Source organism: Gallinula chloropus (assembly GCF_964237585.1).
Source record: "Gallinula chloropus genome assembly, chromosome: 2".
In the NCBI taxonomy this organism is placed as follows: domain Eukaryota; kingdom Metazoa; phylum Chordata; class Aves; order Gruiformes; family Rallidae; genus Gallinula; species Gallinula chloropus.
In genome coordinates this window covers 143,423,844-143,439,139 of record NC_140086.1, presented here as the reverse complement: position 1 = coordinate 143,439,139, position 15,296 = coordinate 143,423,844, and the positions used below count along the sequence as shown (strand labels likewise).

Below are 15,296 nucleotides of genomic sequence, written 5' to 3'. Positions count from 1 at the left end.
GAACTTGAACGAGACTTTGATGCTGTCCACCCTTTTAAGAGGACATCTGTGAAATGTTTGGTTTCTGAAATGGACTGGTAGACTCCTTAGCAAGATAATAGCAAGACTAAATCCTTGTCAGCAGAGTGATGCAAATCTCCAAGTAGTACATTCAACATCCCAAATCTTATGAAGATAGCCATGTGATGTATATTCCCACTGTAAGACTTTTAGGGTACTGGACTCTTTGCTGTATTTCATCAAGCAAGATGCATTGGGAAACCTAGCAGTCTGTTTCAGAAATTAAATATAACTGTTCTTGTTCAGGTCAACAGTGTTGATAGATGTGGTCTAGCTGTGCAGTATGTGTAAGGGAGAGATTACAAAATGTTTATTGTATTTTAGTGTTTGTCTGCAGCTTCTTTAAATTTCTAATATTTTGTGATATTTATTGTGCAGATTAAATACAAAGAAGAAATTCAGCATGCAACAGCTATTTCTGATCCACCCGAACTGAGGAGAGTTAAGGAAAACCAGAAGAATATTAGCAATGTGTGCCCAATTTTCATTGCTCACACACTTCTCCCTGCTGTATTAAATGTTTCTGCCTCAGTGAATATGTCTGTGGTGTTTGTGCTACTTCCTATTTGTCCACAAAGGCTAATTTAATCAATTAATGGTAAAATAACTCCTTAGCCTTGCATTTTAACATGAGTGAGAGTGAAGTATTTGTGTGAAGTATCAGTTGTCTGTGTCTGAACTAGAAGAACTGCAAGAGGGTGAGTACTAAGTATCATGCAGAAAGATGTGGGTGTTTATTAAGGAATGGTATTTTCCGTCCAAACGCGGTGTGCTCTTTAATGATATCTAACACACTGTTGTGTTTCTATTAGGCAAAAGTCTCTGTGTAATTCCTTCTGCCATGTTTGCTAGGTTCAGTACAAAGAACAGCTCTGCAAAGCTACGCCTGTGACTGTCACCCCTGAGATCGAAAGAGTCAAGAGGAATCAGGAGAATGTCAGCATGGGAAGTCGCTCCTGTTTAATCCTTTTTATATACTTTGGGTGCAGAGGATAAGTACAAATTTCCGCCTCCAGAAGTTGTGCCTTTTCTTCAGTTAGGTGTGGGCTTCGTAATGGAATTACTTGAAAATCTCCTTTTAGGAAGTGATTGTGAAAAACCATTGCTTGGTTTGGGAAATGGCATGTGAAGCACCAGGTATTTGGTTAAAGACATGGCTGCAATGTTTTGAAATGTTACCTTCTGTCTTGGATATTCGCAGCTTCTTTTTCCCTCTTTGCTTTTTAAAGAAAGGGCTGCAGTTGTACTTAAGCTCCAGCTCCCTTACCTGTCTCTAGTTCCTTAGTAACCTTCCCATCAGAGTTAGTATTTAATGGCAACTGTAGCTGTTAGAGTAATACTATTCACAGAAGCATAGACAAGAAAGTAAGGGCTTTTGGAGCAGGCTGCTGCCTTCCTGCACTGCTGAAGTTCTACCTTGTTAATGAGCCATTGTGTTTGCTGGGAAATTTAACAGCGGTTTTTGTGGGGCTACAAATAACTAGTGTTTCCCTGGGGTGTTTTCTGCATCATTCCCCAAGTTAATTTAGAGTTAAAATTTTCAGGAATACTGTCCCCCTAAGTTCAGTGTATTTATTCCTGGATTTTCTTTCTCTTTCCCTATTAAAGAAATAATAATAAAAAAATTCTAAAAATGTAATAATATATATCTCCTCTAAAATGCACACTGTTCAACCAAACCTTTTATGCCAATTGATTCAAGTCAGACTGTCTAGTTATTCTACTCCCTTCTTTGTTTACCTTTCACCTTTTTTTGTGCAAATTTCATTGGAAAGATTAAATTCTATTTTAGGGCTAGGATTCTTTAACTTCACATGCTTTTAGTAACATTAAGTCCTGAATAATCATTTACCTTTACAAATGGCAGTTTGCAAATTTAATCCATTTGATATCTTACCATCATTTTTATAAGATGTTAATTTTTGAGTTGGAATATATTGATGTGGACAGATCAAAACGGTATTTTGTGGGAACACAATTGCTTGAACAATATGTATGTTAATGCACAGTGCACTGTAGAATTATGAGCATACTGTACCTGCAGATAACCTTTTCACACAAAACCAAGAGGTGTTATTAATAAAAGTGAAAAAAGGGGGTGGGGATTGTAAGGAAATACTTATTTTATATAAAACTATATGTATTGGCGTGAATCATGCAAGAATCTCTATCTGACTTCCCAGTATTTTGGATGAGGGTTACCTTTAGGCTTGGCTGTCAATGCCACATCCTGTCCTTTATCCCCCTTAGATATTGATGCTGTCTTGAGCACATATTTGGTTATTGTCTCATTGCTACAAGTGTATTTTGTTAAAAAGCAATAGAGGGGATATTCCTACAGTACATCTAAATAAATACATGGTGAAATGCAGGTAGTTGGATTCAGTTGGCAGATGTCTGATGTGTTGCACCCACTGTCTTCAGTCAACTTTGAATATATAGACTAAAAAAGTGAGAGCATAGATGGTTATCTTTATGGAATCTCAGTGTCAGGACAAATAGATGTTTACAGTGGGTATTGCTGAAGTTCAGTTTTTCATGTGCTCTGCTTGACTTTATTGCATTATTTGTGGCTTACTCCATTCCAAGTATGAGATATTTCCCTATACAGCCAAGGACCAGTGTGGTAAATGTCAAGATGTTGTGTGCATGTCTGTGTATATCCACACAAATGCATTAATAAGAAGACTATGCAGAAAGAATTCAAGGTTATGCTTCAAAAATCAAGTTTTATAAGCTTCAAACACATTTTAGCTTTTCAGCTTTTTCCCGGATGACCTTTTAAATCATACATTTTAATGTAATACAATGTGATATTGCTTTAGCTGAAATAGTATGTACCATTTTATTCTGTTAAATAATAGGTTCACTACAGAGAGCAGCCTGGCAAAGCTACTGCTGTGAGTGTCACGCCTGAGATAGAGAGAGTCAAGAAGAATCAAGACAATATCAGCTCGGCAAGTTGTTTGAATCTTTTTGTCATTTAGATTTTCAGTCATTGTAGGAATATAACAAGGATATGCTTTTTCATTTAGATTTGATGTGTCAAATGAATCCAACTGCATCATGCACTGAATGGATTTTTTCTTTGATCCTTTGAGTACATGCACTGCAAATATGGGCAACAAAAATATTCGAACTTGCGTGATTATTCTTGCAAAAAAAGTAAGTGGTTGTGTTGGCGCCAGTATACTCCAAGGAGAGGGTCAGTAGAAGTCAGTCATTCTTCAGGAATATTTGTCTCCTTTTACCAAGTCTCAGTTGGTAGATGGCAGGAGTAAATTACAGTAAAGAACAAAGGAAATGAAAATTTAACTTCAGTGCAAAATTCATTTTTTTATGATTCAAAGCATGAAAGCATATAGTCATCGATTCCACTCTGTGACATACTGCCTATATTAGAGCTGAGTAGTCCTAAATAGATCCTATTACTAAACACTGAAGAGCGAAATACTATGTTTTTCTTGGCTTTTATGATAATACTGTCTTTTTATTTGCCATTATGGCGGTGTAAGAAACATCAGACAGTTCTAGTAATGAGCAAAGAAGTCACCAGTGTGGTGAAGTCAAGGAACAGACTGGTTACATTACAGCTTGTGTCCTCAACACCAAGCTGTCAGTGACCAAGCTCCTGCAGATGGTAAATAGAACAGTTTTCATGCAGAGCCACTATCGGAAGGTGGCAGAATAGAATGGGTAGTAGTGAACGCTTTAGAACTGAGTGGAGGAGTGAAAAGTAAAGTAGGTTGGATTTGTCAGAGCATCTGTTTAAAAACAAAGCAACATAATCTGACCTTGTAACTACATATGTCTTAACTGTGTTTTTGGAATGCTCATGCATGGGGTGCATCAAGCACGGCATTACCAGGCGGTCCAGGGAGGTGATTGCTCCACTCTACACAGCACTGGTGTGGCCTCACCTTGAGTAGTGTGTGCAGTTTTGGGTGCCACAGTACAGGAGGGGCATAAAACTATTGGAGAGTGTCCAGAGGAGGGCAACAAGGATGGTGAAGGGTCTGGAAGGAAAGTCTTACATGAAGAGGCTGAAGTCCCATGGTTTCTTCAGCCTGGAGAAAAGGGGGCTGAGGGGAGACCTCATTGCTGTCTGTGGCTTCCTGATGAGGGGGAGCAAAGGGGCAGGCGCCAATATCTCTTTGGCAACCAGTGGATAGAACCCGAGGGAATGGTATGAAGCTGAGACAGGGGAGGTTCAGGTTGGGTATTAGGAAGAGGTTCTTTACTGAGAGGGTGGTTGGGCACTGGAACAGGTTCCCCAGGGAAGTGATCACAGCACCGAGGTTGGCTGATTTCAAGAAGTGTCTGGACGATGCACTCAGCCACATGCTCTGACTTGGCTGGCTCTGTGTGGGGCGAGGAGTTGGACTTGATGATCTTTATGGGTCCCTACCAACCCAAGATATTCTGTGATTCTATGATTCATATTTACCAAAGTCAATTAATTTTGAGGTGCATAATTAAAAATAAGAAGGAAACTGCCCATCAGTTCTAGGCCCTAAATAATGTTTTTATTTCTGAAAATGAAACCGTTTTTTCTGAGTGACACCTTCACTTTATTTCACAATATTTACAGGAATAAATACTCCTCTCTGATAATGAGCAGTAGATGAAAAACAAACTATGTTGACTATAATTATTCTGCCCAGAAAAATGCCATATATTCAAAAACGTATGTAGCTGAATATGTTTGCTAAGAAAATTTATTGTTTAATTAAGATTTAAAGAATATGCAGTACCATATATTTCTGTTCCTCTGTACATTACTCCAAATTTATCTATGAAACATAGACACCAAAGCGGATATTTTCATAGGTATGTTGTGCTTAGGTAGCATCTAATTTTAAGGAGGGTTAGACAAGTTCAGTACTTGGTTTCGCTCATCACAAATGCATGCACAACTGATTTGAGAAGTAATACTTTGAATGTGGATCTATATATAGGTAAATCTAAAATACTTGCTCACACTCAGTACACAGAATGCGATGTAGGAGCTCAGAGAGATTGTTAGTAGAAGAATTCAACCAGCCAGAAGAAACTGTGAGAATAGTTACTCTAGAACTAACTTAGGGACAACTACTTTTACTGTTTTTTAATTTTGAGTGTAGGGTTTTTTGCCTTTTAGATTTTTTTTAACAGATATTTAACCTCCCATCTTTACAAGTCTGTACAATGCCACAAAAGAATCTCATTAGGAGAAATGTGACGTAGGAGGTTCTTTACTTACTGATGCACAAAACACAGATCCTGAATGTTCTCTTTGAAAACAGCACATTCAGATTTGTCCCAGACATGTTGCCTTTATGCTGCTAGCAAAGATTAGCTACTGAACAGGAGAAAGAACACTGCTACAGGACTTGTAGCACTTGTAAAATCCAGGGGTTTTCATGCTAATCCCAACTGGTAAGGAGACTGGAGACAGAATCTGGGTCTGTCTGGATAATAAGGTGGTATCTTATGATCAGCTGTATAAATATGTTTGAAAGATGTCCAAGCCACCATAGTGTGTATTATTTTTATTATCTTTCAGTTGATAAGTGAATTGTTTCACTTACGCCATTTAAACAGTCGATTTTCAGCTTCTGGGGAAATACTATTTTTCTAAATGATTGATGGAATAAACATACCCTTTGGCCTTACCAGCATACTAGCTCATCAGTATCCTACCTCTGAAATAAGTCACTAGCAAATGAATGTAAAGAAAGAAAGGAGAAAAATGTTGGTCATTATAATTTGGAAAGGTTGCTGTTGCATGGTGTTACTCTCACCAACCTTCCTACTGTAAACAAAATCTTCATGTGTGCTGTTGTTGCTGTTTTGCAGGTGAAGTACAGCAGTGATCAGAGGCAGATGAAAGGTAGACGTAGTGTGCTTCTAGACACACCTGAACTAAGGCATGTCAAAGAAGCACAAAACATCATCTCAATGGTAGGGTACTTTCTTCCTATAACTAGAGTACATTAAGGAATGGCACTTGACTTCCACTGGATTTTGCCTTCCATTAATATAGGTAACTAATGAAACTCTGCTCAAGTATGGAAAAAATATTTTCTTCTTTTGCCTGTTGAGGAAGCGTTTGCTAACTGCATATGATTGTAATGAACATTTTCAAAATACTAATAAACAGTTTTCTAACAGTTAAATGACTATTCTTTTGTTTGGTTTTTGTTTCTTTAAAAAAGTACACATCTCATTTGAGCATCACAGAGTTTTGCTGGATTAGGTGACACACTTCACCTTGTGCCTGTGCACGTTCCTGGTTTCTGCGTGACTTTTGTTCTTGGAATGGGTTGTTTTGTGTGCATTTGCTTGTGTGAGAATGTTTGTCAATTTAAATCTTTGATGATTAAGACTATTAAAAAAGTAAATATGCATAATGAGGGATACTACCTTTATAACTCTTACTAATACTGGTTTTGTACCAGCACTTGGTTGTATAACATTTTCTATCCTAATGTCCTTGGTTTAATTATTTTTTTTTGAAAGCAGGCTGCTTAAAATTACAATTCTTTCTAAAATGCAATGTTTAAAGCTAGCTGGCGTATGATAAAACAAAAAAGTTAAAGAGTACCTTTAGTATGAAACTGTGTGTGTAATCAAAATTATCAGTGAGGGAAAATGCTTGTGTTCTTTATAACTGTGACTACTGGAACATTTTTTACTGACAGATGTACTTGCCTACATCAGTAGAGAGCTATCCTGTCTTAGAGAAGTAGGGAATGGACCGGATGACGTTCTGAGTACTTTTCTTGTCCTGTGTGACTGTAAGATGGTGCTTTGCTGCTTGAGTTAATGCCTAATTCAGTGGCAATGGAAAAAAATTACAAAATTATGATAAAATATCAGAAAATTAAGTTAGGGAGATAGAAAAGACTTGATTTGACATCCAGCCTGTCTTACAATACTCTTATGGTGCAAACCCCAAAGAATAGAAGTGCTTCATATACAAAACTTGTATGCATTCTTGCATAGAATAACCATTTGCTGTCAGTTGCAGGTTGGGAGGAAAAGTAATTCTTTTTGTTTTCTTAGGTAAAATACCATGAAGATTTCGAGAAGACAAAAGGCAGAGGCTTCACCCCAGTGGTGGATGATCCTGTAACAGAGCGGGTGCGGAAAAATACCCAGATTGTGAGTGATGCAGCATATAAAGGTGTGCATCCACATATCGTTGAAATGGATAGGAGACCTGGAATAATTGTTGGTAAGTTGCTAAATACTGTTGCTAATGAAAACACTGTGAGGAAGATGAAGGCCTCTGCTTATGTTCTCCATTATAGTGAGAAAAAGTATTACTTTCATTTTCTCTCAGTAAGAAACTTGTGTTGCACTACTGGTGCAATGCCAGCTTCTAGCGAAGTAATAATGGGAATGAATGGGAGGTATATTACAGAGCAAATGGCAATGTATTTTTTAAAATGTAGATACTCATTGCTATTACTTTAAGCTTGAATTTTGACAAGGCCAAAATATCTGCATTAACCATAATTTTGTTCAGAACAGAGATTTTTAAAGTTGTGATTGTCCAAGATTTCAGTGTTTAAATGTTGCAGACCAGTTTGAGATTTGCCCTTCTGTCAGTGAGCAATTTCTCCAGAGCTGCACATGATGCATTTACTTCTGTTTTAGAATTGCATACTTCTCAAAAAAATCTGAAGCCGTAACTCATCAATAACTCATTAGATCTTTGGTAAGCCAAACATCAATCTTCAGAAGTGATGTTCTAAAAGATGGTCCAATACCAGATCAGGTGTTCAAGGGGTAGAATACAGACTGGTTTTGTATGTAGAGACAGAGTATTGCATTAAGATGTCATTTGGGATATTCATAATACACATTATTTAAAAAACAAAATAAATATCTGAAATCTGTTAGAAGTTAGCAAGTCTGCTATGGCAAAGGAAACATGAAATTTTATTTCCTCCTTTTTCTTTTGGTGAGTCTTTTTTCTATTTTTCTGTGGTTTACAACAATGTGGACCCCAGAGGGTCTACATACAGAGCTGTGATAGCTCTCTAAAATCCTTCATACATAGTGATTTTTTGCAAATGGCTATTGCAAAGGTTCACTCTCAAGAAGTCAGAGAAATTTCAGGTCAAATCAGTGGGTGACATAGTCCATCATCCAGCCTAAAGCAAGTTTAACTACATCATTTGTGGCAGATACTTAGTCTTTTCCTTAAAAAGTCTCCAAATGAGTCTCCACCACATAAAGAAGTGTATTTCTTTTCTTTTGTATAGCCACTTTTTACATGTCTGTAGCTAGAGCCCTGTGCCAGAAGGGATTTACTAAAAGTGACTTTTTAGAGAGCTCTGGGAAAGGTACTGATGCTCTTAAAACCATGCAAGTCTAAGAGCATCACACACTCAGGATCTAGGGGAACAACTTGCTCAGAAAATAATTGTCTTTAGATACCAAAATACTTTTAATATACAGTTTGCAATCTGCTGTTTAATGTGCACTTCAGACATTGTAGTACTGCATTGCACGTGCACTGCAGCCCCGTGTAAGATCATGAGTGCAATCCTGTTTTCATTTATTGAAGGCTACTAGCACAAACAGATTAGGATTAAGAACAACCCTGAAATAAATTCTTGAGCTGTAACTAACTGAAATACTAGTACTGTTTATCACCTTAAAATATTCCAGTATCAAAACACACAGGAATTCTTAACTCCTGGTGCCTGCCAAGCAACAGAAATAGTGCAACTATTTAAAGGAAATAGGCCATGACAAACCTATGAACCTAATATCCAGTGCTATTTCAGCTAATGCTTTTTCAGAGTGAACTGCAATTATAATATCTGTTTAAAAAGAAGCAGTGAGTTCTCTGCTCACGGAATGTCCTTGGCAGATAGGGAAAAAAAAATCTCAGAGTGGAAAAAACAACCTTGAGTTTTGAGTCTCTTGAGTGTTTTCCTAACTGAGAATTGTTCAGCCAGGTAGGAAAAGTACCTCTGTGTTAGAGTCTGTCTGTTTGGTTCTTTAAGTGTTATCGGTGAAGATGTAACAACATTTTCAAACTCCTGATTGCTAAAATGAATGCCTCTGCTTTTGAAAATAGGCACTAGTTTTAACTGTGCCCATCACAAGATAAATGAATCTAACTGAGCTTTATATCTGAAACTTAAGAGGCTTCATGATTCTTACATGAGTGTATTTTAAATTGGCAAAGGTTACCAGGAAGTTAAAGTTGATTGGTGCTATAAATTGCCAAGATTCTGATTCTATGTCTGTTATTTCAGATTACAGAGATAGGTAAAATCAATACAAATCAATGGCTGCTGCACTGATGCTGCCATCAAGCTGTACTTTTTTATGGTTTGTATTTACTAAGGCACGATCAAACCGGAAAAGTTGGGCATTCACCAGTTCCCCCACCCCCTTCATGCCTGTCAGTGCTTTATGTAGTTGCATAATATATCTTTGCTAAGACTAACGCATAGTTTATCAAAAGATTTCGAGTTGGGTTTTATTCATCTTGTCAGGAGGGAGTTAGCACTATGCCTCACCTTTGGGGAGTTGCAGCAGATAACACATAATGTGCATACACTGAATGTATTCTAGAGCCATGGGGTTTATTTTATTAGGTATGTCTGTTCTTTCCATTGCCTCTAGGCTGTTAATCATTTAAAACATGGCATATTTGTGGTCCCAACTGTTCTACTTTGCCTACCAACCCATTATTTAGCTTGGTACCACTCAAATCAGCAAAAGGACCAAGTTGGGAAGACAATTATTTTTCCCACTTCCAATGCACTGAGTAAATCTTGCAGACAGACCTGCCCAAGAAGCAAACCACTAGTAAAAATGTGTGATCTGGTAGATTTATGCTTTAATTGATTGTACTTTAAGTCAGGGTTTTATATGAAACTGGTTTGGAGAGATTAAATTATTATACTTTTAGACATAGCAGATGTGAATTGTATATATTAAATTGTTGTGAGTAGATCAAGAATTCACACTGTAACTGCTGGATCTGTTCTAAGCCTCTGCATTTATTATAAACCTCTTTTTAACTTGTACAACACTGTAATTATTTGCTCAAAGTTTATTAAAAACATGGTTGTATATGTATACATGTTCTGCTGTGATTATAACTTGAATTTAGATATGAAATTATTTCTTATGGACTCTTTTTTTTCTTTCAATACCCAGTTCAGACAGGTGAATTCAAGAGACATTAATAATACTTGTATGAATTAAAGCTGAATATCTTACAGTTTGTTACTGTTACTGAAACTAAACAATGAATTCCAAAAATGCTTTTTGATAGTGGGGTAGTGGATCAAGAGGAAGTCTGTGTCGCAGGAGATGTAGATATTTGGAGGACAAAGTGAATTACTAATGAAGATCAGGAATGGAGTTTGTTTTACTGAATTGTAGATGTCTACAATGTAGGTTTCTACAGCTGAATTTTCACCTAGTCCATTTTTTTTAGCTAGGAAACATAGATACTTTTGAGTTTAAACAAATTGAGCAACTTTTAGAAGTTTAATTTGGATAAAATCATCTAAGCCCCGATTCTGCTTATTAGGCTGACCTCTTCTCTACTTTATGCAGGGCAGGCTTGTAATGCCTCTCTCAGCTGTACAGATGTACACTGCTGCTGTCAGCTCTAGGGGTATGTACCATGGCATCTCCATGGGGTCAGGATGCTGTTGGTGGGCTGGGGAAATCATCATCTCGTGGCTCTGATGATTTTGGTTCTGCTAGTGGAAAAGAGGATATTTCCATTTATTTAGATTTAAGAAAATGCCATGGTCATATTTAAAAAATAGAACAAAAACTTGAAAAAAAAAGTCTTCTGAAATTAATGTCAGTGCTCAAAATGAATGCACTAAGCTTTTTTAAGCAGGAAATGAATGCTTTCCGGTCCTTTCAGGTGAACATTTAGATGTTTTGGTTGAATTCTAGATGAAGGAAATTGGTCACTGATTTTTAAAACTCATTCCTTTCATGCTTTTACTTCCTTTGTTGTTTGTCTGTCTTACCATTTCTGTGCTTTGGGAAAGATCTTAAAGTTTGGCGCACAGATCCTGGCTCCATCTTCGACATTGATCCTCTGGAGGACAATATTCAGTCTAGGAGTCTGCATATGCTTTCTGGTATTTCTTATATCCTGACTTTTCCCCAAATCAGCTTTTAATGTTTGTGAAACTCAGTTAATACAGTAAATTTCCAGGTCAATGTGCCAGCCATATGTTTTATAAGTATGTTTTCATATCTATATATCTATATGTAGTATTTTAAAGGCAGTGTGTTATAGGAACTGCAGCTGTAATCACATGTGCAGATAGGAAATAGTGAAAGAAATCTTCAAGAACAGTTATTCATACCAGTTAGAAACAGTCACTTAAACAGCATTGAGCTTCTTTGTCTTCACTGTAAGGGGAATTTTCAAATAGTTGGACCTTATTAAAGTTTCAGAGATACAGAAGATGTCCTATTTAGGAAATTGATTTCTTTTCTATGCAGGTTCTGCTTATATGGCACATCATATTATTCCTTATGCTAGTGTGTTATCGTTTGCAAGTCCACGATGTTCATAACTCAAGGGTAGATGGAAAAGGAAAGAAGTCACTGTAATAACAGGCGGCAATGTTTTGGCTCTGCAAGTTTTTCCTTTTTTTTCCCTCTCCAGAATTTTTTCCTTTTTTTTTTTCTTTTATTTTGCTACTAATGGTGGAACCTTAAACACTGTTTTGAATGTTATTCAGCAGTATTTCCACATGCACTTATATGCATGCTGGGATAAAAGAACATTTTGATTTTTCGGTGGAAATTTGCATATGCTTCATGTTCATCCTTTTTTTTCCCCCAGCATCCCAATCCTCCCTTCTGTTTCTGCTGTTTTTTAAAGCAGAGAGCAAGCTTAGTTGTATTTGATTTCGAAGCAACCTTTTGATCTAATGATGTTCAAAATGGCTACAAAACTGTGAACAATTCATTTTTGTCTGATTTTAATGCTGTCAATGTATGAATATCAATATTAACAGTGTTGGAGTTTTCGCTGTTGCTGGTCTTTGCACTTCTGTCATCTATTTACTGTGATACTCTTTCTTTCTCCCTTTGTAGAAAGGGCAAGCCGTTACAGTAAGCAGTATTTACATTCTACCAGTTTGGGAGACTATAAATCAGATGGCTCTGACACGAACCCTACCTTTTCTTACTGCAGTGAGATAACAAGGCCATCTGATGAAGGAGGTATCCCATATTCCCACCTTTTTCACTAATGACACTGTCACAGTGTGTTGAGAGCCCACAGGCCTGTATTAACTCCATATCCTTGTATAGCCACAAATCATTAGAAACTATGAAAGCTATTGCCTCACTGATTAAGGATGCAAAGCAAAATCTCAAGACCGCGTGGTTTCTTGCATGCCGTGTTGCTTTAGTGTGTATCCTCTTTCACCATTTCGGTAACAGCGTCTGGCTGAAAGCCCTGCTAATTCCTATTTGTAGTGCTTAAGAGAAGGTGTGTTGTGTTTTTTGCAAAATGTTCATGAAATGTTTTTTTTCCCCTCAAAATACACAATGTAACTGAAAAAAATGCACCTCTAAACTGAAAACCCCCCAAAACCTTGTGCTTTTAGGTGGGCAAATCAAGCACGTAATGGTATTTTAGTGACTGAAGTATTTTTTCCCGTATTGAACTATGCAGGTGCTTGTGACTCTGTGTTTCCATCCTAAGAGAAATGTATATCAACTGGCAACTTTCTCCCATATAAAAGTTTTCTTATAATCTCAGCAGTTTGGGAACCGGAGTTAATATTAATCTGGGAAGTTCATATAGTCTGATTTTGTTTAACATGGAATATTTTTAGAATACTTTGATGAATCTGCATTCCTAGGTATAAAACCACATTTTGCACCTGTGTGATGCCATAGATTAGAACAAAACTGTGAAAATGAGTAATAAGGGTCTAGTCATCGTAGTGGCATTACAGTGTGTACTAGATTTGACTGATGAATTGTAAATGTTCAGATGCATTCTAAATATATATTAAAAAAAAATACTGATTTCTTCTTGTCAGTTGTGGAAGAAGTTGAATTGAAAAGATTATCCAAAGGGTTACTATTGTTTTTTAAAGAAGGTATTAGTGTAAAGATACTGCTCCCATTTAGTTGCCTGACATCCCTGAATTACCCATGCTTTTAGAAGTTTTTAAAGCATCTTAGTTGTAGATTGTACCTGTTGATGTGGTCCTACTGACTAGGGTGATGTGTATTACAGCAGCTAGTTTTTAGGGAGTCTATGTTGTGTTAGGTGCCATGTAAATACATACAAACAGCTATGACTAAGAAGAAAGTGTTCAGACTGAGAATCTACCTCTGAACAAAGAAACACATGTCTCTGACAGAACTGGAATCCCTTATATCATATCTGTCCATCTTTATTTGGTATTTTAACTACAATCCCAACTCCTTTAATAGATGATAACAATAATGTACATCATGCTGGTTTTTATGTGTCTTCCTGTGCTGATGAGAAGAGGGCTTCACGGTCCAGTGCATATTGTCTCTCTGTATCTGTTCTGATCTTTTTTGGCGCTGTTCCGAGCCATTTTAACATTGCTTTGTCAGCTTGATTTGATTGTTAGCAGATATTTTTTATTACTTGCCATATTGAGGATAAGAAACGGGCTTTATTTTGCCGGTTGTTTTGGCACAAGCAAGCTTGCTTTTGTGCGTCTCTATTTGAATCTATTGTTGTGGTGATGTGTTGAGTAGATCCTTGCCAAGATCAACATATTTTAGCAAGATATTGTTTCCGCTTTTGACCCAGCTGGCTAGCCAGGCTTTGAGCACTTGCAGACAGTTCCCATTGCAGGGGAGAAATAAACGCCAGACTTAAGTCATTTGACATAATCTAATGATTTACAAGAAAATGCCGTTTCTTTGAGCACAGTCAGAAAAAAATCAGCAGAGGATAGCATCTTTGGTCAAAAATATCAACCTTTCTTATGGCAGCATCCCATCTGAAATGTTGTTTAGCACATAGGCACAAGATGAGTTTGCACTTAACCTTTATTTGTGCATTGTCGCTTATGGTCTACCACAGTGAATGAGAGGCAGATCTGTTTTGCTGAGATTTCATGGCTGTTTCCCATGGAGTGGTTTACTTTTGGGTCTAGCAGTGTTTCTCACTGGCAATTGTTCAGTCTGATGGTGTACCAACATGAGACACTTGGCTAATTTTCCAACCTCTAACTGTCTTTGGCCACGTTGCATCATCTTTCAGATATTTCTACATTATTCAATTGCTAATTTATTGCAGATACCTTTACTGATATTTAACCCACAATTCTAGTCTTCACTAATCCATGGCCACCGCTGGTAGAATTGTTCCATAACCACCTCTCCTAGCCCTTAGTTGGGTCCTTGCCTTCATACTAGATCTTAAAAGGCTTATCCAGATCTAAATAATTCTGTTTTTCTTTGGGGAATTTCAGTAACATCACAGGAGGGCTGTTCACCAGAATTACTTCTTCCAGTTTGATTCCCTAAACATTATTTTAGATGAGGAGATCGAGCTGAACCAAGTGTGTCTCCCAGGGAGCTTTCCCTACAAAAGTGGTACATTTTTCATGATGTAAGCTTGAGAAAAATCCCTGATCTCCCTTTTAGACTACTGCAGGTAAAACTGGACAGAAAACTATTGTTAACACTTTCCAGCAAGCCTGATGCAGGTGATGAAGTTTCATTTTTATATTCTATTCAAAATGACTTTTCAGCTTTTTCTGTCCTTTTTGCAGCTTTTCTTTGTTAATGGTTTTCAAGGTTGACTTAATTACTTCATGATATAATTTATTTTTTTTCCATACTGGACAGAAGGTGTTGCACAAGAGCTCAATCTCCCTAAATGCTTTGTAACTAATTACTGCCCTAACAAAGATTTCCTTTTTACCTGCAAGCCATTCTGTAGCACTTCCCAGAAACAGTTGGGTGCCACATTAGTTATTGCAAAATTATCAGCTGTTTTTCAAGTAGTTATTTTAGCTTGGCTAAAGAGGAACAGAAGCTAATGATTTCCCTCTTTCAGTGCTGCTTTTAACACTGCTGCTGAAGCTTCTCAGGCATGGAGCTATTCATTCATTTTTGGGAAGGTTTTTCAGATTATTTTTGTCAGAAAGAAACATTGAGGTATATGGATGTCAGATTTATTTTTGTTTATAAAGACAGTCTAGACAGATCCTTCTTCACAGAACACTGTAGAA

General features: G+C 37.1%; 1 protein-coding gene across 2 annotated transcripts in view; it reads left to right on the top strand.

The window, feature by feature from the left end:
- The window catches only part of NEBL (nebulette), a gene marked incomplete at both ends in the record, with an annotated part of 252,383 nt that overhangs the window by 216,881 nt on the left and 20,206 nt on the right, over positions 1–15,296 (top strand). Inside the window, 2 exons of one of the 2 annotated variants that reach the window (XM_084279728.1) lie at positions 7,108–7,279; positions 11,091–11,183. In XM_084279728.1, the coding sequence (XP_084135854.1) occupies positions 7,108–7,279; positions 11,091–11,183 (265 nt within the window). The remainder of the gene's footprint in view (positions 1–7,107; positions 7,280–11,090; positions 11,184–15,296) is intronic. The other variant, XM_084279729.1, reaches the window with a different exon arrangement.